This window comes from Drosophila teissieri, chromosome 3L (assembly GCF_016746235.2).
Source record: "Drosophila teissieri strain GT53w chromosome 3L, Prin_Dtei_1.1, whole genome shotgun sequence".
Taxonomy (NCBI): Eukaryota; Metazoa; Arthropoda; class Insecta; order Diptera; family Drosophilidae; genus Drosophila; species Drosophila teissieri.
Window position 1 is genome coordinate 22,400,001 of NC_053031.1, and position 25,431 is coordinate 22,425,431.

The 25,431-nt window shown below is 41.9% G+C and overlaps 1 protein-coding gene across 3 annotated transcripts in view; it reads left to right on the plus strand.

Annotated features, from left to right (window-relative positions):
* LOC122615539 (tyramine/octopamine receptor) overlaps positions 1-25,366 on the plus strand; it is a 36,979-nt gene extending 11,613 nt beyond the window's left edge. The window contains exons 1-4 of one of the 3 annotated variants that reach the window (XM_043790490.1): positions 16,767-16,797; positions 16,950-17,389; positions 17,788-18,876; positions 23,830-25,366. In XM_043790490.1, coding sequence (XP_043646425.1) covers positions 17,066-17,389; positions 17,788-18,876; positions 23,830-24,222 — 1,806 coding nt within the window. In that variant the 5' untranslated portion in view covers positions 16,767-16,797; positions 16,950-17,065 and the 3' untranslated portion in view covers positions 24,223-25,366. Of the gene's footprint in view, positions 1-16,766; positions 16,798-16,949; positions 17,390-17,787; positions 18,877-23,829 lie in introns of those variants that run through there. The other 2 variants (XM_043790489.1, XM_043790491.1) reach the window with 2 other exon arrangements.
* The last annotated feature ends 65 nt before the right edge of the window (positions 25,367-25,431 follow it).

The following is a 25,431-nucleotide window of genomic DNA, read 5'->3' on the forward strand; positions in this document are numbered from 1 at the left end:
ATGCCACTCAAATTCAATCATTTTAAAATGTGCTTAACTCCCGAAATCGTCCATTATAGTAATGCGGAATATGTATTACATGAGCCAATTGTTGTATAAAAGACTTGAAGAATAATTGTCTACCACCTATTTTTACCATTAAATAGAGCTACCAACCACATAGCTTCTACAGGGTAAGGATTTTTAAAAACCGAAACAGAATCGCACGATTGCGTCTAATGGAACGTACCAATGGATCGATACGCAATCAAGCCTCGTTGACGCATCTTCCCGTTTAATGGACACTAAACGCAAAGGGGCCGAACCCAAAACGGGAAAGTATTGCGACCATCCCGTTCCCGAAATATAATTAAGAGCCATGTATACGGGAAAATGGTTCTCATATGTCAAAATCAACGCAGGCAGCTGTTGACAAAAGTGGTTACTCGTCCTCGCCGCTTCACTCCCTCACCAACGCCCCCGCCCCCGCTGACACTGTCACCTGTCGTATCCTTTCAATGCATGTACAATTTACCAACGCCTCTCGTTCCACTTGCTCCGATTGGAAAGAGGAAGCCGACAACTTTACAGGCCGGCAGTTGAAGCTTCGGCAGATTCGTTATATAGACATTGGTGATACACAGCCCGACGTGCCGTCCTTCGCTGTCCGCTGTCCGATGTCCTGTTCCTGGACAAATGGACCCATGGACACAAGGACACATGCCACAAGCAGGCATACTGCTGGCCACCGGCGACAAAAGCTGCGACAAACCTTATTGGACATGACCCGACCCAGTTGTGCAAACATATTTTCGTATAATTTTGTCTCAGCTCCTAGACTTTTTGTATGATGGTAGTATTTACCACAAGTTACAAGATGAACCCTACGCACAGTATCAAGATGAATTTTGAATTGAAAAATTCCCTACGCATGAGATAAACATTATGATTTACGTATTCTTGAATTATGAATAGTAAGCTAGAACAATATTAAACTATACTGGATCCTACGGATTGCATTCCTTACACGCACAAATCGCCAGGAACCATTTTGAAAAATTTCTTCTGAGTCTCACAATATTCGTCTAGTACAATTAGAAATTGTAAAAATGTATATATATAATTTTTTTTTATTGAAATGATGATAACTGTTTCTGTACAACACGCTTTTATTTCATACTTAGAGAGGTCACTTGTATCCATGAGCACTGCGAAAGGCTGGGATGTTTCCAGTGGGGGTGTCACAACTTTTAATGACATGCTCTGTATGCGAACGCGTGCCACATATGACTCACATTATCAGAAACCCAACGGCACAACTTCGGCTGAAGTCCCCCGGAATTCTGTGCTGCTCCTTCGGCGGCGGATCAGTGGCTCAACGTGGAGCACTGTCATGGCAACGTGTCCAAGTTTGGCTTCTGTGTGTGTCACCCATCCTATAGCTAATACTCTTCGCTGCCACATGTCCTCGACGACCGTCCTCCCACTCCGCTGCGCTAACTAACACGAGTTTCACTTAATTGCACTCGAAAAACTATGCATGTGGATTGCTCTCAACTCGTCTGCTAAGTGAGCTGCCGGAGACAGTGGGAAATGTGAGAAAACAAAGGGGAAGTGGGTAGTACACTGAACAAAAATGCGTTTTAAAATAATTCAAGCATGTTCTACTCTGAATTAAAAACTATAAATCTATGTGTAAGTAAACAATAATTAAAAGCTACTTACACTCAAATTATACGTTCCTTCTTTTAAAGTTTTAACGTGATTCTTACACTATTTTTCCAAGTGTATGGGGGTATTAGTTTTCGCTTTCATTGATGCAAACAGTTTTGACAGAACATCAGATGCACACACTCAGACTGCGGCAGGATAACCCAACATGGAACCCAGGGGCACAGACCGTATTGAATCTGGGATCCTGGTCCTAGCAAAACGAGCCCGCGTGCTGTTTCACTTTTGTCTTCTGGGGCCAAGAGGTTAAGCCACCATCCGGAATCGGTCCCTCTAACCCTTGAGCAGCCAAAACTGTTGTCAGCTGTTGAAAGTTGCTCACGCATAAGCAGTAACCAGCAGCCAGGAGCTTACAACCTCTACGAAACACCGGACCGCATGCTAATGAGTACAAGTTTCGCCCATCTCCCCCTTTTTGTCCCATTCTCTCGTTCAAAAGAAAAACTTTTTGTAGGTGGAAGATGGGTAAAACTTTAATGAAAACTTCAACACCGACCGAGAAACTTTTTAAGGTTACAGTTTTCATTCGTTATTCACTTATAGATCGCACTTTTATCGGAGATTAATTCTTCAGTTTCTTGTCTAATACAATAACTATAGATTATGCATGTGATAAACAGCTTATTAAGCTATTACAATTATATACTAGTATGTACATATACTTTTTTAGGTCCTATAGACTAAGAATTGCGATTTGTAGATTTTGACCTACATATCTCCGGTTTAGATTTTCAGCGACTTTTGAATAAATTGATTATCAATATCTGAGGCTCGAGTTTGAAGAGGAAGCATATATCATTAACTTTGTCGTACCTGTACTGAACACACTTTATGGACCCTGAGGTAGATAAATTTAATGGCCTGTCGTAAAAAAATCTCCGTCTTCCTAGTGTCCAGCTTTTCCTTCCTTAGCCTTTTAGTCCTGGAACTCCATGCATTAGAGGCGTTTTGTATCCCCCAGGTCTGCCATCGCTCTAAACCTAATGTAACTTGTCAACAGCTGCAAATAAATATGGCCGCAGGATAGGAGTGAGGAGTAGGACGCGTCCTAAAGATAAATTGAAATTTATGAAGCGTCTAGGAAGTCAGGAAAGTCGGAGAGTCGGGAAAATGCCAGGTTGCCGGCCAACCCGCAGAGCAACACTTCAGCACCGAAAGGCAGTAAGTAATTTATAGGACATGGATAGGAATAAAACATACAAAGGCGGCAAGTTTACTAATGGCGAAGGCGCAGATCTGGCATAGTGCCAGCTAACCTTTTGTCTAAGTGCTGTGGCCGTGGAATGGGAAAAGGAAACTGTGATGTTCTTAGAATTTCCCTCAAGTATTTTACATATCCTGATCATTAATTCAGCAAATGTAAATTTTCCAATAACTTCTCCTTTAATACGCTTTTATTGCCATCTCTAACCCTTATATCTGCGTCTCGCGAAGGCGCAAACCATTGCCTGGTCTCAGAGCCTTTGTTCGGTAAGCATAATGAAATTATGCATTCCCAGCCCACCGCCCACCTGTCGAAAACTACAAAACGTGCTGCAATACCAGGGACCGTTACCAGTGCGTGTATATGCGAGTGTGTGCGACTTCCTTTTAGACTGGTTCCCGGTGCCGGGGCCAATACCTTTTACCAGACCTTATTAAATTATACAACCCAGTCGGCAACAAAAGGAGCCTCGGGCAGATCGGGGGAGGGAAGGAACTATGGCAGCACTCTGCACTGCTCTGCTGTCTAAGGATGTTAAAGTGTGGCATATTTTAGCTAAATATTTGCAACTACCCCGATGAGAGTTGCATTTACTAAATGGATACACAACCCCATATATATGCCAGCTGCACATGGCGCCCCAAAGACTCCGAGGCGGTGTCCTTGCATTTGCAATTGCTATTGGCAACAGATCCAGTTAGAGCAGGTGATAAAGTTCCGGGCTTGCCCGGGAGCAAAATTAATTCAGGCAATATAATTTATAGTACATTGTTTTCCTTCCTCTTTCTCCCGTTTCTGTCCACCAAGACTACTAGATCCTATCGAAAGTGTGTTACATTTTCTGCCTTTAACCAATCCAATCGGTTAAGGTATGTAAAAGTGCTAAAAATCAATTTAGCAACTATGCAATAAACACTGTTGAGACTAATTTAAAAGGATTTATGTGTTTCTAAGGGACAATGAAAACGCGAGCAAGAAAAAGGTTCGAACTATTTTCTCATTATGTTTAAGCAGTGTAGGAGTTGCACAGCAGATGGTACTGCAAACTATTATACCCGTTGCTCGTATAGTAAAAGGGTATACAAGAAGTCAGTTAGAAGGAAGGTACATTAATTCTTGATGAGGATGACTAGCCGAGTCGATCTGGCCATAATCTCTGATACTATAAAATCTAACAAGCTGAGATTAAAAAAGCAAATTTCACAGACGCCTACTCAAGAAAATGATTTAATATTTTTTCATTATTCTATTAGTCTTGTAAATTGTTATCGATATGCAAAAACATTTTCGCCACAAATCGCCCAAAACTGCTACGCCCACACATTTTATAATTTTGTAAATATTTTACATTTTATAATGATTTTATTCCTATTTCTATCGATATGACCGAAAAATGTTGTTCTTGCTGTTTTTTGTTCGCAGTTCCACTAGCTGATAGTCGGGTAACTCGACATATAGCGATCTCTCTTGTTTTTAGCCTATTCACAGGCAGGATTGTCTACATAAGAAGTCCATGATTAGCGAAACAGATAAAAATTCTTAGTGTATTGTGTCTGATCGTGGGATCTATAGTAGTGCATTCGGACAGGCTTGTTATCATTACTTTATTTAATGAAAAGGCGAAGATCTATATCTTTCTTTAAATAAAGTAAATAAAGTCTATATGCAATTTAAATTGGATTGGCCCTTGAAGTGAGTGAATTCCGGACTTTGAACCACAATTTCTGCGCTCAATGGTTTTCAGTGGTGTGAGGATTTTTAATTTGATTTCCTGCTCCCCGTTCCACTTAAGCACACAAAATCAATCATCTTAGACGGCTCTTGAGGCGTTCACATGGAAAGTGAGCAGCTTATAGACAGCCTCCGAGAAGCATCGACATGTGGAAGGGGGTTCATGTCGTGGGGCGGGGGTCTGATGGGGGGTCGTATTCAAATTGTATCATTGGCAAAGTCAATTGTTGCCTGCAATGAATTGCAAATTAGGCGTAACTAATTTGCTTTGTGTGCTCCATGCGGAATGGGAAAGGCGGAAAAGGAGGAGCGGATTGCGTTAGGTCCTTGCATTTTGTTTACCTTCGAACCCATCAATAATATGCCAAAATTCAAGGCTCATTTATTTCCCAGTCCCATAGATATGCAGCTTAAATTAAGCAAAGCATTTCTATTGAGCAGAGAATAAAATTCGAGACCACTCAGCGTTCTGCCCTGGAGAGTGCCTTCAAAACTAATTGCCATTGAGTTGCGATAATTGGTAAGCCAATTTAGTTAATTTTTATGGGAAAACTTAGGCCATAGCAGATATTGAGGGACAGCCAGGCCTAAAGTTTGGAGAGACGCAAAAGAAAAATTAAAGGCGGGGAAATTGCTAAAAGGCTAGAAGAAGCAATTCCACAGCGAAGGAAAATCGAAAAAGTCTCAGAGCCCTCTTTTTGGTCTAAGGCAGTTAGGCCATGTATATTTAATAGCTGTGAGGCATTAATAAAGTCAATGTTTTGCATAAGCATTTTTATGACATAAAATAAGGCTTTCCAAATAAAGGCAATTTTAATTATACCCGTTAGGTGTCATTTAAAAATGGGAATTGTATATAATTGAATTGTATTATCGCTATAATGAGTAGAAATGCTTAATGAGTAGAAATGTGGGATTTTAAGATAAGTTACTTGTGGTTGTCTTTATACATGTACATATATGCATGTTCCGCTCTTTATGTATTCAGTAAGTTTAAAGATCAGTATAAACCAATGATAAACATTTTAAGTGAGCACATCTAAATACAAATAAGTCAGCCTTCAGCAGCCAAATATAAAGAACCCACAGCTGACTATTTTGATTTAGGCATTGACAAACATTTCACTAAAGCAATCAACCAACTTTCTATCTACCAAAGCCAAATCAAAGTAGCGAACTATTTCAATGCTAAGTACAAAATAGTTTCCATGCCAATGTACAAACTTATTTCCATTTGCTAGATGGCCCCAAGAGGCGAACCCAATATGACACAGAGATACGCGCCTAAGGCCTCCACCCACTCGCCACCGAAATTCAGCCAACCACCCACCCACCCACCAAAAACCCCCCTCCTCTGGGAAAACGAGCTGTTAATGACGTGCGTCGCTGCTATTGCCGCTGTCGACTTCGTTTTCATTTTCCTTTTCGTTCCCTTTCCCGTTCGGCGTTCTTCTTCCGGCATGTAAATAAATATGCGAGGAAAATCGAGAAAAAAGCCAGGAAATGGAAAATAAAAGCGAGAATCGACTATGATTTATTTTGTGTTTGGCACGCACGTTGTCAATATTTGTTGAATTCATCAGGAAAAATAAAGGCGAAACAAAAGCGAGCAACAAAAGTTTCCCAGCAGCGACCACTTGAGGCACCCTTCTCTTTTCCTGCCCCATCCCGTCACTCCATGCCAATACTTGCGGCCCCGTAAAGTTGTCGACACACTACTTGAGGCATGGGCGATACCTAAAAAGCAGAATCAGTTATTTATGGATATCTCTGTTCTTTTTGTTACTCAGCACATGCAAATGGGGGAAAATCAAACAAATACAAAACCAGTGCGCTAAATACATATGTATATAGACAATTGTTTTGGCCAGCCGATCAGCCAACTAATGGGAAGAGTCGGCTGTTTCTTGCTGAGTAAATCATGCTAAAATAACTCGACGATGTCTTAGCTATGTTGGGAAATCAGAGTTCACGGGAGGATCATCGCCCTTAGAAATCAAAGGAAGTATATACATATATAAACATGAACAGCAGTTCAGTAAATATGAATTGCGTTATGAAACAAATTATTTTTGATTGCTGGCCGCGAACGAGCTCCCTAATATAGAATTTTGTTCACATTGTAAGAAAACACTCAAATAGGAAGAGTGGGAAGTCGAAATCATGAATCGTCAATAATAAGAAAAAAACAATAATAATCGGTATGGCTTTATGAATATTACTGCAAAAGTGAAGCCTTATACATATGCAGAATATAATAACGTTCCTATCAATATAATTTGTCAAATTCGTATATTCAAATATGCTTATGCTTATAGGGTTGCAGCCAGAGAACTTCCTGTTGCCAAAATTCAACCGACCTATGATAGCTAAAATACTATACGACATATACATAAAAGGCAAAGTTTCCCTTAGTCTCTGTAAATTTTCTTAGCCAACACACGTTTTTCCGCTCTTGGCTGCTTGATGTTCGAGAGCGACGACACCTGCAGCTGCTAGGCGTCACAACCAGGGAAGTTCGTCCAAATAAAAAATAAGTTGGTCATATATGGGCGAGATGAAAGGGGAAGCCTCTAGCGGTAGAACACACAATAAACAACAATTGGGCGCATAATTGTGTAGTATACTCGTATATCTCCCAGACGTTCGTTGCTTTATATATTTTCATTTGATGCATACAAATTGCTCAAAGCACTGCAATATTTCAAGTGATTTGTGAATGCACGGAGCTCAACTCTGGCAGCCTGCCACCCAAAACGACCCCTCAAAATGAAAATAGGGGTGTGCAAACTTTTTCCCATCAACAAACTTGTAATGGTAGTGAACCAGTGGAAAGTGATAGACCCAGTGTGAACTGTGGAGTGGGAAAGTAGACCGTGGCAATGGGCTGCCAAATATGATTTATAGGCAGTGTCCATGTCAAAGCTAGCGAAAGTACAAAATATGACAAGGAATATATATCTATTCGGTAGGACAGGCAATTGCTGTGAAAAATCGAGGGAAATATTAATGGACCGAGAAGAAACCTCAGGCAGATAGCAGATTGTTAAAACAATAAATTAATGCGACGTTCATTTTCAAATGCTGGCACTGATTGTTGTTGCGAACTGATTCGCACGGATTATCTCTGATTCCGGAAAACTATATCTCTATACAACTGCTTTCCGCCTAATCCCTTGTGGATATTATCATTGCCATCTCCGCAGTCGGAACCTATATGGTTAATCCATCATGCCTGTGACAGCTGTCAGGTGGGCGATATTATTGCAGCTCTGACACTTTGATACATTTGTTTAGATTAACTTAATGGGTTGTTCCTTAGTTGGGAACGTATCTGGATAATTTTATGGAGTGCATAGAGCTGAAATGAAGTCGCCCTGTCATTGTGATCAGCATAGGCATTTCAAAAAAGGTTAGTGTTTATTGAAGTGTGAGTGCTGGATGCCTAATAAACCAAAACATATTAGAAATTCTGAGTTTTATTATCCTAAATCTAAGTGGACTTACCAATGATTAGTTCGAGCTTATACCAATAAGTAAACGTTTTTGCTGACAACCGCTTTAAACAACTGGCCAATCAACCTAGACTGAACCATTCGCCATCTAATCCAACAAAGTTATCAAATCTCTCTGGTTTTTGGTTTTTTCTTTGCGTGAATCGGAGGGAATGTAGTTGGCTGAGTAAACAACATAAGGCAACGCCACTGGGCCACCAAATTGCATGTAATAAATGCGAACAAGTAAATTTTGTCGCATGCAGTCAACGTCAAAGGCAAAGAGTTTCCATTGCCAGGCACGTACGGAGCTTGGAGCAGCTCCCTTCTCTAACAGCAAGTCGACTATCAATTGGGGAATTGTTGGGGCACTGGTCTCTGTGTGCCTGACAAATACGCTCAATGTCAATGCAGCCACTGCAGGGATGCCTCCAGTTTCGCTGGCTCCGAGCTGTAGCTTTCTGCTTTCTGGCCCCATATTGATGATGATCATCAACTATCGGCGAAATGGCAGAGCAATGCAATGAATTTTAAAGCAGGCCAGCAGGGCAGAGGGAAATTTCGGAAAAACGGAAAATCGGAAACGATCTGACTTCATTTTGATTTTGGGCAGCGATGATGACTTCATTTATTTATGGGCAGCGATGATGGCCAGGAAGCGGCAAGGGGTCAATCCCAGCCGAAGTCCAGAAGTGAGTAGCGAGCTAAGTGGAAAACTTATTAGGCGTTAATTCAGTTACTTTTTACGCCACATTGGCAGCATCAAGGCGCAATCAGTAAAATAAAAATATAAATATAATCGGAGCAAATCAAGTCGCATTACGAGTTTCTATTGCCAAACGCCCAGACATGTCCCCCAATCAATGCCAGAGTCCATAAACAGACCCACTTTATTGAGCGGCGAATGTGTTCTGTGTTGGATGTGTTCTGTTTCTCTTTTGTGATATTTGCTATTGCTATATGAGGGTCCGACTAAGCTACACTTGCAAAAGTAGAGGATATTTTATAAATTCAGATTTAGATTTGTCGTATTTGGCTGCCAACTCCCTTGCTGAATGCAAAAAATACAAGGGGCCCTAAAATATTACTTCAACGCATTACAATGTAAAATCGAATAACCCAGTAAAGAGTACATTAGAAAATCTATATTTCATTATTATTGCATGGAACCGTGTTAATAAAGGACTGAAATAAACGCATCTGCCATAATTGATTTATCTATATGTAGAGAGGTTTAGCATCCGACGCCATCTACATGAAAATACATTTGGAAATAAGGCAACCATGCATGATCTGCGCCCATCCGCAGTTTTGAAATCATTTGTTAAACAAAACATAACAAGCCCCTCCGCTTCGTCCTGCTAGATTATTATTCAAATGGGAAGCACTCTGATTTAATTTCTTTTAGTGTAGTCCGGAAGTCGCCACTTTGACCCAGTGTGTGGGCACTTTGCCTACCAATGAACTTGCGCCAAGTGGGACGGCGATGTCCTCTTAGGTTTTATGACTGCATCGATCGACCATCACTATTCAATCAAACCTCTCAACACGTACTCTGTGCGTTCAGAAAGGGGCAGACTGGTCCCCCAGGTATTCCATGCTCTCATTGAGGCCAGCAGAAAGTCTGACTATAATAATGCCTACTACATTTTTATTTGCTGTTATTCTCTTCGGGTCACGAATCAAATGGAGTACTAATCTCGCAGCAACCAAGCCTATATATATTGTATTCTGTTGTTCTTGCTTGAATGTGAGTGCCCAATTCTATTGTTTAAACGAAAATGTTTTATTAAGTGAACAGCACAGTAACAATATAATGATGCATGGTGCAGCTGGCGGTTGGCAGCGAAAATTGCTCATGGGTTGACTGACTGGCAGATATTGGCAGTGGTTCTCTTGTTTATTTGGGAGAGTGATGAGGAAACCAAAGAAAACATTGAGTTTCACTGGTTATTGACTGGGAATATGATAGAAAATAACACACTGGAGGCACTCAGGTTGATTTGCCATAAGCTTAGTTAACCATCTGCCGAACAACAAATCGTGCCAAATGGCAATCAAACTAGTTGCAACACAATCGGAAGACAAAAAAAGGCGCATCCATTTAAGGAAGATAGGAAAAAACACCAGCCTGTTTTTGTTTTCTGATTTGTCTGCGTAAAAATCAAAAGTGGCAATGGTCAAAGCCGGCAAAAAACACAACCAAACACCAGAAAATAGAGTCAAATCAATCAATTCAACTCAATTGAAGCCTGGTATGTTTAAAAACCAAACACAGAACAGTTCATTTGACTTCTCGGCCAGAAAATGTAGAAAATCGAACTCCCACTTGGACAACATGCAGCAGTAAGCAGTATAGCTCTTAGCTAATTGGAAAGCGAAAACAGGCTTACACGACTCGGCCAGAAAGATGATATCCTTAATTAGTAGAGCAAATTGATTTTTCTGCCAAACCCACCGAGCGGAAGGTCGGGAAAAAAAGGGAAAAGGCCATGCATTCATGAATAGTTCAACATTTTGCCGTAGGCCAAAACACAAACAACAATTTCAGGGTCAACTAACTGGAAATTAGTGGATACAGGAAGTCACGTCCCCCATGCCCTTCTTAAAAGCAAACACATGCTGAGTCGATTTAAAAGTATGAATCACATCAAAGAGTGAGGTAATGGGTTATTTGGAGCGCCCTCCATTTGTACACCCTTTGACTGTTTTTCTTTGACTGACTGATGTATTGTTGAAGAAACTCGGTTTAAGCCCAGCAAAAATGGCAATCGAATGCCACCTGGAGGGCGACTGAAGGGGAAGTAGGTATGGAAGTCCAACTTAATGCTGAGCACACTCTCATCAAGCGTAGATATTCAGGAACCCTACGAGCAGCCATCCCCTATCTCACTTGGAGAAGAATCTGCACTATAGACGTCCGTTGGACGTTGGACGTGTGCCAGCGGAAAATGCATTTCCATTTGCAACTTTGGCTCCGCTGTCAGGACAACGCAGTCCGCGCCTTGCGATGTGCGATGGGTCTCAGAATAGTGTTCGATTCCGAGGGCACAAAATGTGCATTGAAGTGCAACTTTTGACGGACTGACAGAATGTGTATGTAGGCAGGGCGAACAGGGGAACCTCCATAGGTTGGACCTTCATTCGGAGGATTTTTCTTAGCTGGAGCGAAATTTATGTCTTCATGTCTTCATCAAGAGAAATCTTGCAAGCATTTTTATTCTGTGAATTAATCCTAAGGCAGCATAAAAAAAAAAGCAACCGACTAATACCCAATGTGAAATTTTATATTATGATTTTAGTTATCCGAACTGTTCTCTTTTGGGCGTGGCCATAAACCTGTCCACATCGAAAGACTCATGCAGACACACGTATAGCCAGCAGTTTACATGGCTGGTTTGCTTTTTGACGATGATGATGATGATTTTCATGTTTATCAGTTGCAGGTATGGAAACCCAGGTGCATCTCTCTGTATGTCTGTCTGTCCACCGGACTGACATCTCTCCCTCTTTTCAGCCAATGGCGCTGCGATTCTGCCACAGAGCGAGCACATCAATTTTCGAATAACTTGGCTTGCATTAACTCCCAGAAACGTGTCAGGCTTCCGATTTCCGATCGAAGGGATTCTGGGCAGCTGACAAATTGCTGACATTGCAACATGTCTATGTCTAGCCAACAATTGCCATAATTTGGATCGGTGCGATTTTAAAAGGAGCTAAGGCTAAAGCAAAGCAGCCTCACTAACTGGTTAGGTAAATAACATGTTTATTTTAAAAACATCGATAATTGGAATGGTCTTATGGTATCAAAAGAATTATTTACAGTGTAGCCTAATTACGAATTCCATTAAAATCTTGCAGAATAAAAGCACATATCGTTTTCCTTCAAAGATAACAAAAAGTGGTATTATTAATAACATTTTGTTTTAATGTCAATACTTCAGTTATTTTTGATTCAATATTAACGCTTGAACTTTAAATTGCAATCAAAAATTTTGCTTCTGCATGAAGGCAATGAAATATATTACAAAGATCCCACTCTTTTTCTGTTACCCATCTCCGTTCAATCAGCCGAGTTGGCAGCAGCCGCGTTCATTACTTTACGAGAAATATTTTCTGCTTTATCAATCTGCTGCTCATTTGGGAAGCAGTCCGAATTTCGCACATGCCTTTATCTCAGGGCACCTTCTCCAACCTCCTTCCTTCGACCAAATGCTCTTCACATCAGCATGTTTTTATCATTGCCAAACAAAAAGAGAAGAAACAAGAGAGAACGCTATAGTCGACTATCTGATACCCGTTACTCAGCTAGTGAAAGTGCGAAGGAGAGTCTTCATCACTGACAGTTTTTGGCGGTTTCTGGGCGTTAGAGTGGGCTGGGCAAAAAGTTTTTTAGCAAATCGATCAAAATTTACAAGACTAATACAAAAATGAAAAAATATTTAAACATTTTTCAAAAGTGTAGGCGTGGTAGTTTTGGGCGGTTTGTGGGCGTTAGAGTGGCAACATGAATCGACAAACTTGCGCTGCGTCTATGTCTCTGGAGTCTGTATGCTTATTCTCAACTTTCTAGCTTTTATAGTTCCTGAGATCTCGACGTTCATACGGACGGACAGACAGACGGACCGACGGACGGACATGGTCAGATCGACTCGGTTATTGTTCCTGATCAAGAATATATATACTCTATATGGTCGAAAGCGCTTCCTTCTGCCTGTTACATACTTTTCAACGAATCTAGTATACCATTTTACCCTACGAGTAACGGGTACAAAAACAAGACAGAACGCTCTGGCCGAATTCCCCTACTATCTGATACCTCATACGAAGTGCGAAGGAGAAATTTCCACACTGACAGTTAGAGTGGACGTGGCAATAAGATTTTTGGTAAATCGAGAAAAAAATGTACAAGACTAACACAAATTTGAAAAAATATCAAAACATTTTTCAAATGTGTGGGCGTGGCAACATGAATCGAAAAACTTGCCCTTCTTCTATGCCTCTGGAGTCTGCATGCTGAATCTCAACTTTCTAGCTTTTATAGTTCTAGTTTCTGAGATCTCGACGTCCATACTGACGAACAGACAGACGTACAGACGAACGGCTATTGATCCTGATCCAGAATATATATGTATACTCTATATGGTAGGAACCGCTTCCTTCTGCCTGTTTCATACTTTTTAACGAATCTAATATCCCATTCTACTCTACGAGTAACGAGTATAATTACATCTGGTGGAGGAATTTCCCACATGGCATACGCAACAGCCAGCGAGAAAAATAGTAAAATACGGAAAAATAAGGGGACGCACAAGAAGAAACGAAGTCCACTAGGCAAAAGAACTGCACATCAAATTTGCAGGCTGTTCGTTGCTTAATCTACGGGTTCTTTCGATTCTTTAAAATTCATTGACCTCCGCCTCAGTGAACGGACGTCGACTTTAGCCCACATTGTATTTTGTTATTTCGTTTCACTCACCCCGCTTGGAGCCATAACAATCCGGACAGATACCCAGAGTTTAAGTGTCCCACTTAATACAGTTTCCAGCCAAAAACCCCATCGATATTCGCGTAATAGAATTCGCGTAATAGAAGCATGAAAGTGGGTGCTCGCACTGCGTGGGTATCCCGAATGGACTGCAGAGCCCGCCATAAGTGGATAAGGCCCTGGGACTGGCCATTCCTCCCACGCTTTTCCATTCACCGAGCCCAACTCAACTTGACTCGACTCGAATTGCATTTTATTGAGTACAGGTTGACTTTCATTTAGGCCTAGTTAAGGTCGATGTAGTTCACACTGACACACTCAGAAAAAACTGTTTGTAACTTATCCAAAATGTTATATAAAGTGTTGTAGATAGTAAAAGGTATACTACGATATATAACATATAATGAAGTAATGAAGATATAAGATTATCGTCTTGGTCTTGGTTAAAATTTAAAAATCTATACTGTGTTTCTTGAAGTGTCGCTTTCAGAAACAGAACAGTAAATGAACGCAGGTGGAAATTGGCAAGAGAGCCTTATCTGCAGGTTGGCCAGTTGTCAACTGGGCGAACATCAACGTACTTTTATTGCTCCAGAAATTGGAAAATCGTTAAACGGTGCACGGGATGCAAAACCACAAAGCGCCACCGCACCGTTCCAGCAGAGCTGTACATTCCTTAATGCCTCAATGATGTTTACTTAGGCATTAAAACATTTCATAATTTCCAATCAATTTCCCCCGTTTTTATTTAAAATTCTCGAAAATATTTTAAATTCTCGCAGCTCAAAAAGAATTAAATATACGAATTTTCATCACCTTCAAATTTTGTTTGATATGTGTTTCCCAATTTTCATAGATGCTGCCTATTTGAACAATAAAATTTTACTTGTGTGCCTCTTGGAATTGTTATGCGCCACATTAATCATGCAAATGAAATGAAACATTTAGGGCGGGCTCTGGGTGCCAACAAGGAGGCGTGGCGCGCACACCCATCAAGCCAATTAGAAATTCCCCAAGATGCATGTGCCTGTGAGTACACTTTATCGGTATCTCTTCGTTCCGTGTGGCAAACTTGATCAGCATCATCAAAGGAGATTCGACCCCCAGTATTTTTAGCTGCCCAAGTGCCTAATGTGAGCTATAAATAAAGCTCGGTGGGTGGTTCGTCGGGTGGGTGGTTTTGTTGACGAGGATGCGTGTATCTTGCAGATATGCCGGAATTCTTGAATATTTAATGAGCGGGTCACGGCGTTAAATTAAGGAACTAAAGAAACTTCGACAACAACGCCAACGAAGTTTAGATACCCTTGCTTTGGTCGGGCTAGGTATTATCTAGGTGCTCGCTGGATTTCCATACAATTTTTGCAGAAACATAAAGTTACCGAACTTTGGCACACTCGCTGCCCGTTCCATTCGCCGATGCAAGCACACAAATGCTAGTGACAAGTTTGCCAAAAAGGACATGCCCATGTGGAATGGAGCCTGCCATTACATGGGTACTCAGTTATACGACTATGTGTGTATGCGGAAGCAGGTTCAGTCAAGGTCGCATCGACTGCATAACGAGTTCAAAAAACTTTTCGCCATTCCCCCCAACTGAACTCAAGTCAGCTGTTCATTCACACTCACGCGAACTCAAACACAATTCCTTGACTGTTTTTTGGCGCTGTATCCCTAATTTTTGTAATAAGCTTATCGGCCGGCGGACAGGACAGGCCAGAAACAAACTGTTGAAAGTCTAGGTGCCCCGAGAGATATGTCACGAGATATTCAATTATGTCGCGAAGGATCCAGCAGAAAATCAGCTTACCAAAGGGCTAATCATTCCACACGGCGTTACTCGTAGAGTAAAAGAGTATACTAGATTCGTTGAAAAGTATGTAACAGGCAAAAGGTAGCGTTTCCGACCATATAAAGTATATATATTCTTGATCAGGATCAGTAGCCGACTCGATCTGGCCATGTCCGTCTGTCCGTCCGTCCGTCCGTCCGTCCGTCTGTCCGTATGAACGTCGAGATCTCAGGAACTACAAAAGCGAGAAAGTTGAGATTAAGCATACAGACTCCGGGGACATAGACGCAGCGCAAGTTTGTCGATTCATGTTGCCACGCCCACTCTTACGCCCACAAACCGCCCAAAACAGCCACGTCCACACTTTTGAAAAATGTTTCGATTTTTTTTCAATTTTGTAATAGTCTTGTAAATTTCTAACGATTTGCCAAAAAACTTTTTTCCACGCCCACTCTAACGCCCACAAAACCGCCAAAAACTGTCAGTGCTGAAGACTTTCCTTCGCACTTCGAATAGCTGAATAACGGGTATCAGATAGTCGGGGAACTCGACTGTACTTTTCTGAACGCTCTTGATCTTAAATCGCGCTAAAATATGGCGGTCAAACCTACTAAAAATCACTTTCAACCTTTTACTCTCCTATTTGTAGAAGCCAAAAATACAAAAAAATACATCTCCCATTCCCCGAATAAGCGCTTTACATTTGCAGATAGAAATCAAGGTAGGATTCAGAGGATAAGCAATCTGGCAGAGCGAGGAGCGAACAAGGGAAAACAATGTTTGCTGAATGAAATGTTTGCTTTAAAGTTGTTTCTAGCTTTCTTTATTTTCTGAGAGTTCAGCTTATGAGCGTGTTATTTTGATTAATGTTCTTTCAACTGCTATCGGGCTCGGTCGGCGGAAAAAAGGAGCTCGACAGCAAAACTCAGTACAGCTGGTAAGAACTAAGCGGATATAAAAGTGTCAGGCAGAAGTGGAAAAGAACGGAGCAACAATTATTCGATGACTAAGAGGGAGGTTGGAGTTTATTGACTTAGGACAATAAGTGAACGGACGCCTACTCCCTTTCCCCAATATCCCTGAACATCTTAGAACCCACTTTTCTCATAGATGTGAATTTACTTAGGACCATCTATTTGACCCGATTTGTTCTGACATTTTTAATTACTTTTAAATAATTAATCCCTAAGTGAGGTTATTCGACAAGATTTTTCAGTTAAATTGTTTTGGACCCTTCCACCATTATTTGTGGCTTGGGTTTTTTTCGCAATGCCTTTAATATTTCGTTTTAAGGTGTCTGCCATCAATCGAATGTCCTTTGTGCTTGTTGACAAACGGTAAATAATTTGGCATGACAAGATCCTGATTTCATTGTGCGGTAACTTGCCCACCATCTAAAATGTTCACTTCTCGTTTTGAGAATGAACTCTTTATAAACACTATTTGATGAGAACAAGACATTATTTTCATAAACAACCATTAATATTGACACGACATTTTCTACACGATTTCGTTTGATTTCCTCTCCAGTTGCCTTCGCAGAAAAAGCCACCGAAGCCGGGGACATCGCACTAATCTACCCTTTTACCAAAACGCATGTAAACGCAACCGGAGCCCAAGGAAAGCAAGTGGCAGGGCAGGAAAAGATGCCATCGGCAGATCAGATCCTGTTTGTAAATGTCACCACAACGGTGGCGGCAGCGGCTCTAACCGCTGCGGCCGCCGTCAGCACCACAGAATTCGGAAGCGACAAGGACGAACGGGGGTATGCGGAAACGAATGCCGATGCGGGCATGGGAACGGAGTCGGTGGCCAACATATCCGGTTCGCTGGTGGAGGGCCTGACCACTGTCACCGCGGCACTGAGTACAGCTAAGGCGGATCCGGATTCCGCGGGAGAATGCGACGGAGCTGTGGAGGAGCTGCATGCCAGCGTCCTGGGCCTTCAGCTGGCTGTGCCGGAGTGGGAGGTAATAAGCATAATGATAATATTGCATTTTGTTATTAATAGTAACAAAAAGTTGAGATTAGCCATACTGATTCTGGTGAAGTTGGCGCAGAGCAATTATGTTTTAAAGGCCATTGGGCCAGAACGCCCACAAGCCGCCCAAAACCCTCACGACCAAATTTTTATTTTATTTTGATTTGGTTAGACTATCATTCGTCTTGCCAATTTTTATTGAAACTATAACGCCAACTATATTAAATGTGACCGTGCCCAATTGTGACCGTGCAAGTAACCCTTCCACTAGACAGGCGAACTGGTAGTGTCTACTCCTTTAATAAGTTTAGAAATCAGTAGATCTTATTTATGTTCTCGAAACTACCACATTAAAAATCTCCTCGACTTGTTTTATATTTGAAACAGGCCCTTCTCACCGCCCTGGTTCTCTCGGTCATTATCGTGCTGACCATCATCGGAAACATTCTGGTGATTCTGAGTGTGTTTACCTACAAGCCGCTGCGCATCGTCCAGAACTTCTTTATAGTGTCGCTGGCGGTGGCCGATCTCACGGTGGCCCTTCTGGTGCTGCCCTTCAACGTGGCTTACTCGATTCTGGGGCGCTGGGAGTTCGGCATCCATCTGTGCAAGCTATGGCTCACCTGCGACGTGCTGTGCTGCACCAGTTCCATCCTGAACCTGTGTGCCATAGCCCTCGACCGGTACTGGGCCATTACAGACCCCATCAACTATGCCCAGAAGCGGACCGTGGGTCGCGTCCTGCTGCTCATCTCCGGGGTGTGGCTACTCTCACTACTGATAAGTAGTCCGCCGTTGATCGGCTGGAACGACTGGCCGGACGAGTTCACCAGCGCCACGCCCTGCGAGCTGACCTCGCAGCGCGGCTACGTCATCTACTCTTCGCTGGGCTCCTTTTTTATTCCGCTGGCCATTATGACGATCGTCTACATCGAGATCTTCGTAGCCACGCGGCGCCGCTTGAGGGAGAGGGCCAGGGCCAACAAGCTCAACACGATCGCTCTTAAGTCCACCGAGCTGGAGCCGATGGCCAACTCCTCGCCCGTCGCCGCCTCCAATTCCGGCTCCAAGTCGCGCCTTCTAGCCAGCTGGCTGTGCTGCGGCCGAGATCGCGCCCAGTTCGCCACGCCTATGATCCAGAATGACCAGGAGAGCATCAGCAGCGAAGTCCACCAGCCGCAGGATTCCTCCAATGCGGGTTCCCACGGCAACAGCGATCCCCAACAGCAGAACATGGTCGTGCTGGTCAAGAAGTCGCGTCGCGCCAAAATCAAGGACTCCATCAAGCACGGCAAGGCCCGTGGTGGCCGCAGGTCGCAGTCCTCGTCCACCTGCGAGCCCCACGGCGAACAACAGCTCCTTCCCGCCGGCGGGGATGGTGGTAGCTGCCAGGCCGGCGGAGGGCACTCTGGGGGCGGAAAGTCCGACGCTGAGATTAGCACGGAGAGCGGGGGCGATCCCAAGGGTTGCATACAGGTGAGACGTGAATCGTGAAGGTATTAAAACCCCATTAGAGATTTCCTTTATATTATTATTATTTTTTTTTTTTTTTACGCGCGAGTCCCACGGCCACACCTCCCGCCCAACCGACCGAGGGGCGCTGCCGTGTATCGTACGGCTCGAATCGCGGGAAGATAGACGCGATATAGAAGACAGTAAAGGACGAGGAAATATATTTATGCTAGTAGTAATATCTAAGAATTCGTTAAGTACGTTAGTATTGATCGCTTTAAAAACGGCAGAGAGTCAGAATTAGAGATAATAGGATAGAATCTATTATAGTCAGAACATAATACTCTGTAGGGATCATGCAACTCATAGTTAGATCTACAATGATTTAAAATTAGAGGTACGTAATTTCTAGTAAATCTGCTTGGAACAGTGAAGTTTAGCCGACTAACCAAGTCGGGACTATCCACTTCACTACGAAGTGGTGGATCACCAGGTGATCCATACTCGAGGATCGGACGGACTAGAGAAATAAATAAGGTTTTGGTCATGTAAGGATCATCAAATTCCTTTGACCACCGTTTTATAAAACCAAGCACACCCCTGGCCTTATTGACAATAGACGAAATATGGTCTGAAAATTTAAGTTTAGGATCCAGAAGAACACCAAGATCATCAACTATTATTATTCTGTCCAAAGAGCACCCACAGTGTAAGTTGCGTGCATTGAGTTGGCACGACAAAAGGTCATAACTTTACACTTAGAGCCATTTATGTTTAATACGTTATCACGGCACCAGGTTTGAAAGCAATCTAGATCGGATTGTAAGTCCAAATGGCGAGAAATGTCCTTATATTGCAAGCATAATTATACATCATCAGCGTACATTAGTACCCGCGAATGATTTATTATTAAGGGAAGGTCGTTAATAAATAAGGTAAAAAGGAGCGTCCCCTTGTGGGACGCCGGATGTGACTCGGAGAATACAAGAAAGAGAATTTTTAAAGAGGACCCGTTGCGTCCTGCCATTCAGATAACTTAGAATCCAATTTAGGAAATCAACAGGGAAACCTAATAAATCAAGTTTTTTTATTAAAAGTGAATGATTAACAGAGTCGAATGCTTTACTAAAATCCGTATATATGACATCTGTTTGAAGATTATTTTTGAAACCCTGTACTACGAAGGAGGTTAGCTCCAGAAGGTTAGTAGTTGTTGATCTGCGTTTCATGAAACCATGCTGACATGGTGAAATAATTGACCTACAAAGGTGCTGCAAATGAGAAGTGAAAAGTTTGAAGTGAAGTTTTCAAAAAGCTTAGGGATAGCAGACAATTTGGAGATTCCTTTGTAATTGCTTGCATCCGATTTGCTACCTTTTTTATGGAGAGGGATCACAAAGGACTCCTTCCATATTTGGGGGAACTGTGTAGATTCTAGAGATAAGTTAAACAGTTTTAGTAGAGGTTTGCACAAGGCTTCCGCACAGAATCTAGGCACACAGCCAGGAATTCCGTCGGGACCTGGCGAATAGACAGGCTTAACTCGCTGAAGATCATAAAGCAGTGAGCTTTCGTTTAAAGTGGGACAGAATATTAAATTTGACTTTGATACCGCGTATGAGTAAGGTCGTTCGGAATGAGGTAACGTAGAATATGTGGTTTGAAAAAACTTGGCAAATAGATCGGCTATTGCCTGATCCGAAGTTACCGAAGTATTTTCAAAAAATAGCGAGAAAGGGTAACTAGTTGTTTTGCGCTTAGTGTTAACGAAATTATAAAACTGTTTGGGATCCTGTGCGAACTGGAACTTACAACGGTTTAAATAATTCTTATTCTTATTCTTAAGGATGTTTGTTAGAGGTAGACGGATAGTACATCGGAACACAAGAGTTGAAAAATGATTTAATTGCAGTATAAACAAGAGAGAACGCTATAGTCGAGTTCCCCGACAATCTGATACCCGTTACTCAGCTAGTGGAGGTGCGAAGGCGAGTCTTCAACACTGACAGTTTTTTTCGGTTTGCGGGCGTTAGAGTGGGCGTGGCAAAAAGATTTTTGGCAAATCGATAGAAATTTACAAGTCTAATACAAAAATGAAAAAATATCAAAACATTTTTCAAAAGTGTGGGCGTGGCAGCTTTGGGCGGTTTGGGAGCGTTAGAGTGGGCGTGGCAAAAAGTTTTTTGGCAAATCGATAGAAATTTACAAGACTAATACAAAAATGAAAAAATATCAAAACATTTTTCAAAAGTTTTGCAGTGGCGGTTTGTGGGCGTTAGAGTGGGCGTGGCAGCATGAATCAACAAACTTGCGCTGCGTCTATGTCTCTGGAGTCCGTATGTTTAATCTAAACTTTCTAGCTTTTGTAGTTCCTGAGATCTCGACGTTCATACGGACAGACGGACAGACGGACGGACAGACGGACAGACGGACAGACGGACAGACGGACAGACGGACAGACGGACGGACGGACGGACAGACGGACATGGCCAGATCGACTCAGCTACTGATCCTGATCAAGAATATATATACTTTATATGGTCGGAAACGCTTCCTTCTGCCTGTTACATACTTTTCAACGAATCTGGTATACCCTTTTACTCTACGAGTAACGGGTATAAAAATATCTATGGCATCGGCCATTATGTTGCAAGAATATAGATCGGGCCAATTAAGCCAGATATTAAAAAGATTTAACCTCTGAAAGTTGCCTTACGAAACAATGAATTCGTTTATTACGGTACCTGTGTCGATTGTCACCTCGAAAGTTGGATGGTATGGATCTTCTGGTTGACTAAGAGGTGCTACTCTAGTCAGAAACAGACTTTCAGGACTTGAAACAAAACATAGATCCAATAAACGACCAACAGAATTTCGAATATAATTAACTTGCGACAACGATATGTCAAGCAAGCCGTCAATAAAGTCATGCTGTGCTATAGGCAGGAGAATATTTGACTGTTCCTCTGTGGACCACTTAGTGCCTGGTATATTAAAGTCACCTAGGACAACTAGTTGGTCCCTATCGGACAGTCTGTTTGTAACGGATTGGATAGCGGACAAATGGTTAATATATTCAGGAAATTCAGAAGACGGCGGAATGTACGAGCACGTAATATAAACATAGCTATCAGAAAATGACAGCTTTACGCATAAGAATTCTATGTTACGAAACTCGTCAAAAAGTACCTCCTCTGACGTGAGGGTAGACCTAACAGCAATTAGGACTCCACCTCCCCGCCTGGAGGGACGATCATGCCTGTATACTGTGTACATACCTGGGAGAACTTCGGAGTTAAGTATCTCCGGTTTTAACCAAGTCTCTGTAAACACAATAATATGGGATGCAAAGGAAAGACTATTAGAATACAAATTAGTTAGCTTACTACACAAGCCTCTTACATTTTGATAACAGATAGTGAGACTAGATTTTAGTTTTTTGAAGATAAAGAAGTAGAAGTAGTAGAGAAGGATGGGGCAGTGATCTGGCCACTTGTGGGAAGTTTAATTCCCACGGGCCTTTTTTTTCTATTTATAATCTTAGCTTCAAACTCTTTCACAATCATACTTTCCGGCCAAAAATCACCAGAACATATGGTTGAGAATAGCTCATTTGGGACAGTTATCTTGAAAGATGAGATGTCCCTAGCATAAGAAAAGTTAAATTTTTCCACTTTTATGTTGTCGGCTTTTGTTTTGTCTTGTATATAAGACAGTACATCAGATGATGTTTGATCAGGGGAAAGTCGAGAAACAAAAATTTGTTTCTTTAGTGGAACCACCGAGAGGGGTTTTGGCACTGCAGGTTGTATTTCTGAAGTGCCAACTTGTGCCGGTAGTCCGGACTCAATATTCCTTTGTGGTGGTAAACAATTCGGGACGGGTGGAATCACCGGTTGAGAAACCAGTGCGGACAAAACGGAATCTGTAGCAATCCCAGGCTGGACTCCCTCCACAACCGATTGATCGGATTGCACCGAATCTTTTTTAGCTGCCGATCTAAGCAACATTTGAGGGTTTGCTGCGATCGTCAACTGATCAGCTGTGGAGTCCTGTTGATCACTTGCCGAAGGTTGCGGGGCATTCCCCTTAGGCAGCCTACCACCAGCGGCTTTCTTGCGCTTTGGAGATTCTTCTAATAGTTTGAGGCTATTAAATTGTGAATCAAGCGCAGAAAGATGATCATCAGCTCGACGAAAACTATCTCTAGCCACGCCAAAACTGCTGATCAGTCCTTTCAAGCCACCTTTAGTTTGGCGCATAAAGAGTTGCATTTCATTCGCAACTCCTAGGCAAGTATCACCGCAGGAGCGCAGTGTGCACTTTAAGATTTTGTGTGGGAGAGCGAGAGAGCGGGTGCACCGTGCAGTTAAGTACAAAAACAACACCAAACAGCACAGCAAAGACAGAAAGAGAACAGATTGAATTAATTTATTAAAATAATGCACATATCACAAAAGATTCACTCGCGAAGCGAACGGCACTTTAACTAGTACGGATTACGAAATTGAATTATTAAATAATTTGTTAAATTCCAGCGCTGGATTTAGCAAAACAAAAATAAATTCGGAGCGCAGAAAAAAAACACGACCGTTCGCTTTGAAGCTAGAAGATCATGATCATGATGATTATATATTTATATAAATCAAGTTAGACAGTTGAAATTAGACGTTTGCTTCTAAATGTTGCCACGCCAACAATTCGCCCAAAACTGTCACGCCCACACTTTTAAAAGATTTGTACATTTTTTAAATTTGTTTATGTTTCTTACAAATTTTCATCGAGAGACTAGAAAATGTGAACATATCTCGTTCGCTCTTTCACTGGCACTGGCACATGTAGTGACGTTGTGAAAGTGTATTTTCCCTTTTACTCTACGAGTAACGGCTATAAAAATTACTTTACAAAGAAAACAGTTACTTATTGCTAATATGCATGTCACTTGATTAACAAAACTTTTCCTCACCTCGTTTCCAGGTCTGCGTGACCCAGGCGGACGAGCAGACGTCCCTCAAGCTGACCCCGCCGCAATCCTCGACGGGAGTCGCCGCCGTTTCCGCCACTCCGCTGCAGAAGAAGACTAGTGGGGTAAACCAGTTCATTGAGGAAAAGCAGAAGATCTCGCTGTCCAAGGAGCGGCGGGCGGCTCGCACCCTCGGCATCATTATGGGCGTGTTCGTCATCTGCTGGCTGCCCTTCTTTCTCATGTACGTCATCCTGCCCTTCTGCCAGAGCTGCTGCCCCACGAACAAGTTTAAGAACTTCATCACCTGGCTGGGCTACATCAACTCGGGCCTTAACCCGGTCATCTACACCATATTTAACCTAGACTACCGACGGGCCTTCAAGCGACTTCTAGGCCTGAATTGAGGCAGCCTGGCAGGGGCGGGTGGAAGATTTAGGCCGGGCCAACCAAGGTTCGAACGGGAAAGCGTTACTCAAAGTTTGTGCCAAACTTAAATGGTCGTTTATGCGATCAGCGAAGATCTCAGTCTGTAGTTGGACCCTCAGTTGGTGAACTTTCAAATTAAACTTTTCTATCACTTTCAAATTCGTGCTTTGGGAACTCATTTTCAATAAGTCGATAAATTTGATAAAGCTTGGCAAATTGAATAATATTTATATATTTAACGTTTAGGCAAACTGCAAGCCACTACATTGGAAAGTCGAAAATGAGACTCGAGCAATTACTTCAAGCATTTTATTTATTTAGTTTTAAACATTTTGTTTATATTCTGTTTTTCGCAATCGATTCAGTTGTACCACCACAATACGCGTAAATTGCTCAATACTCATACTAAAATGGGTTGTGCTGGGATTAAAGGGAGGAAGTAAGTATGCCTCGAGCCACAGCTTCTAAGAAAATCATCAAAATTACATGGTAAAGAATTATACATGTATTTTACATATAAACCAGCTAAGTGACATCCAGCATGAGAATAGCATCAAATTGAATTTAATACAATTAAATTAAATGATTAGGCATAAGAATTGTGGCAACTTTCGTGTTTCACCCCATACGTATGGAAAACCAAAAAGGTGTTAGTTAAATTAAATCTGCGCTCAAGATATGTAAGCATCTACTAATCTACTAAATAACTTCCAAGAAAGTAACGATTTCTAGGCATCACTTTAACGATTTGTATTTATATGTAATTTAATTGTAGCTAAGCGATAAGTCCAACCACTATACCTAATGTGTACTTTCAAATACGCTTTTGACTATTTGTTTAATAATTTAATGATTAATTGTTTTAATGGCATAGCAATTATTGTGTTGAGTGGGCAGCTTAAAGCAGCACATCAAAACTTACTTAAGATAGATAAATGTTTAATTGCACTTTACGAAATGCAACAGAGTTGGCGAAAGGAGGTACTTTTACGGATGTATAAACTCAAGTAGTACTTGGCAAGTACATGCTATATCGAATATGTATATCACAATTTACGTCATTTAACGACGATGTATGATAGTTAATTAATTAACTTGTTTAACGAGCAAAAGCAAGCAAAGCGTGAACAAAACAAATAAAAGACAGATTCGAATTAAAGTTATAAAATAAGCGTTTGAGTTTATGG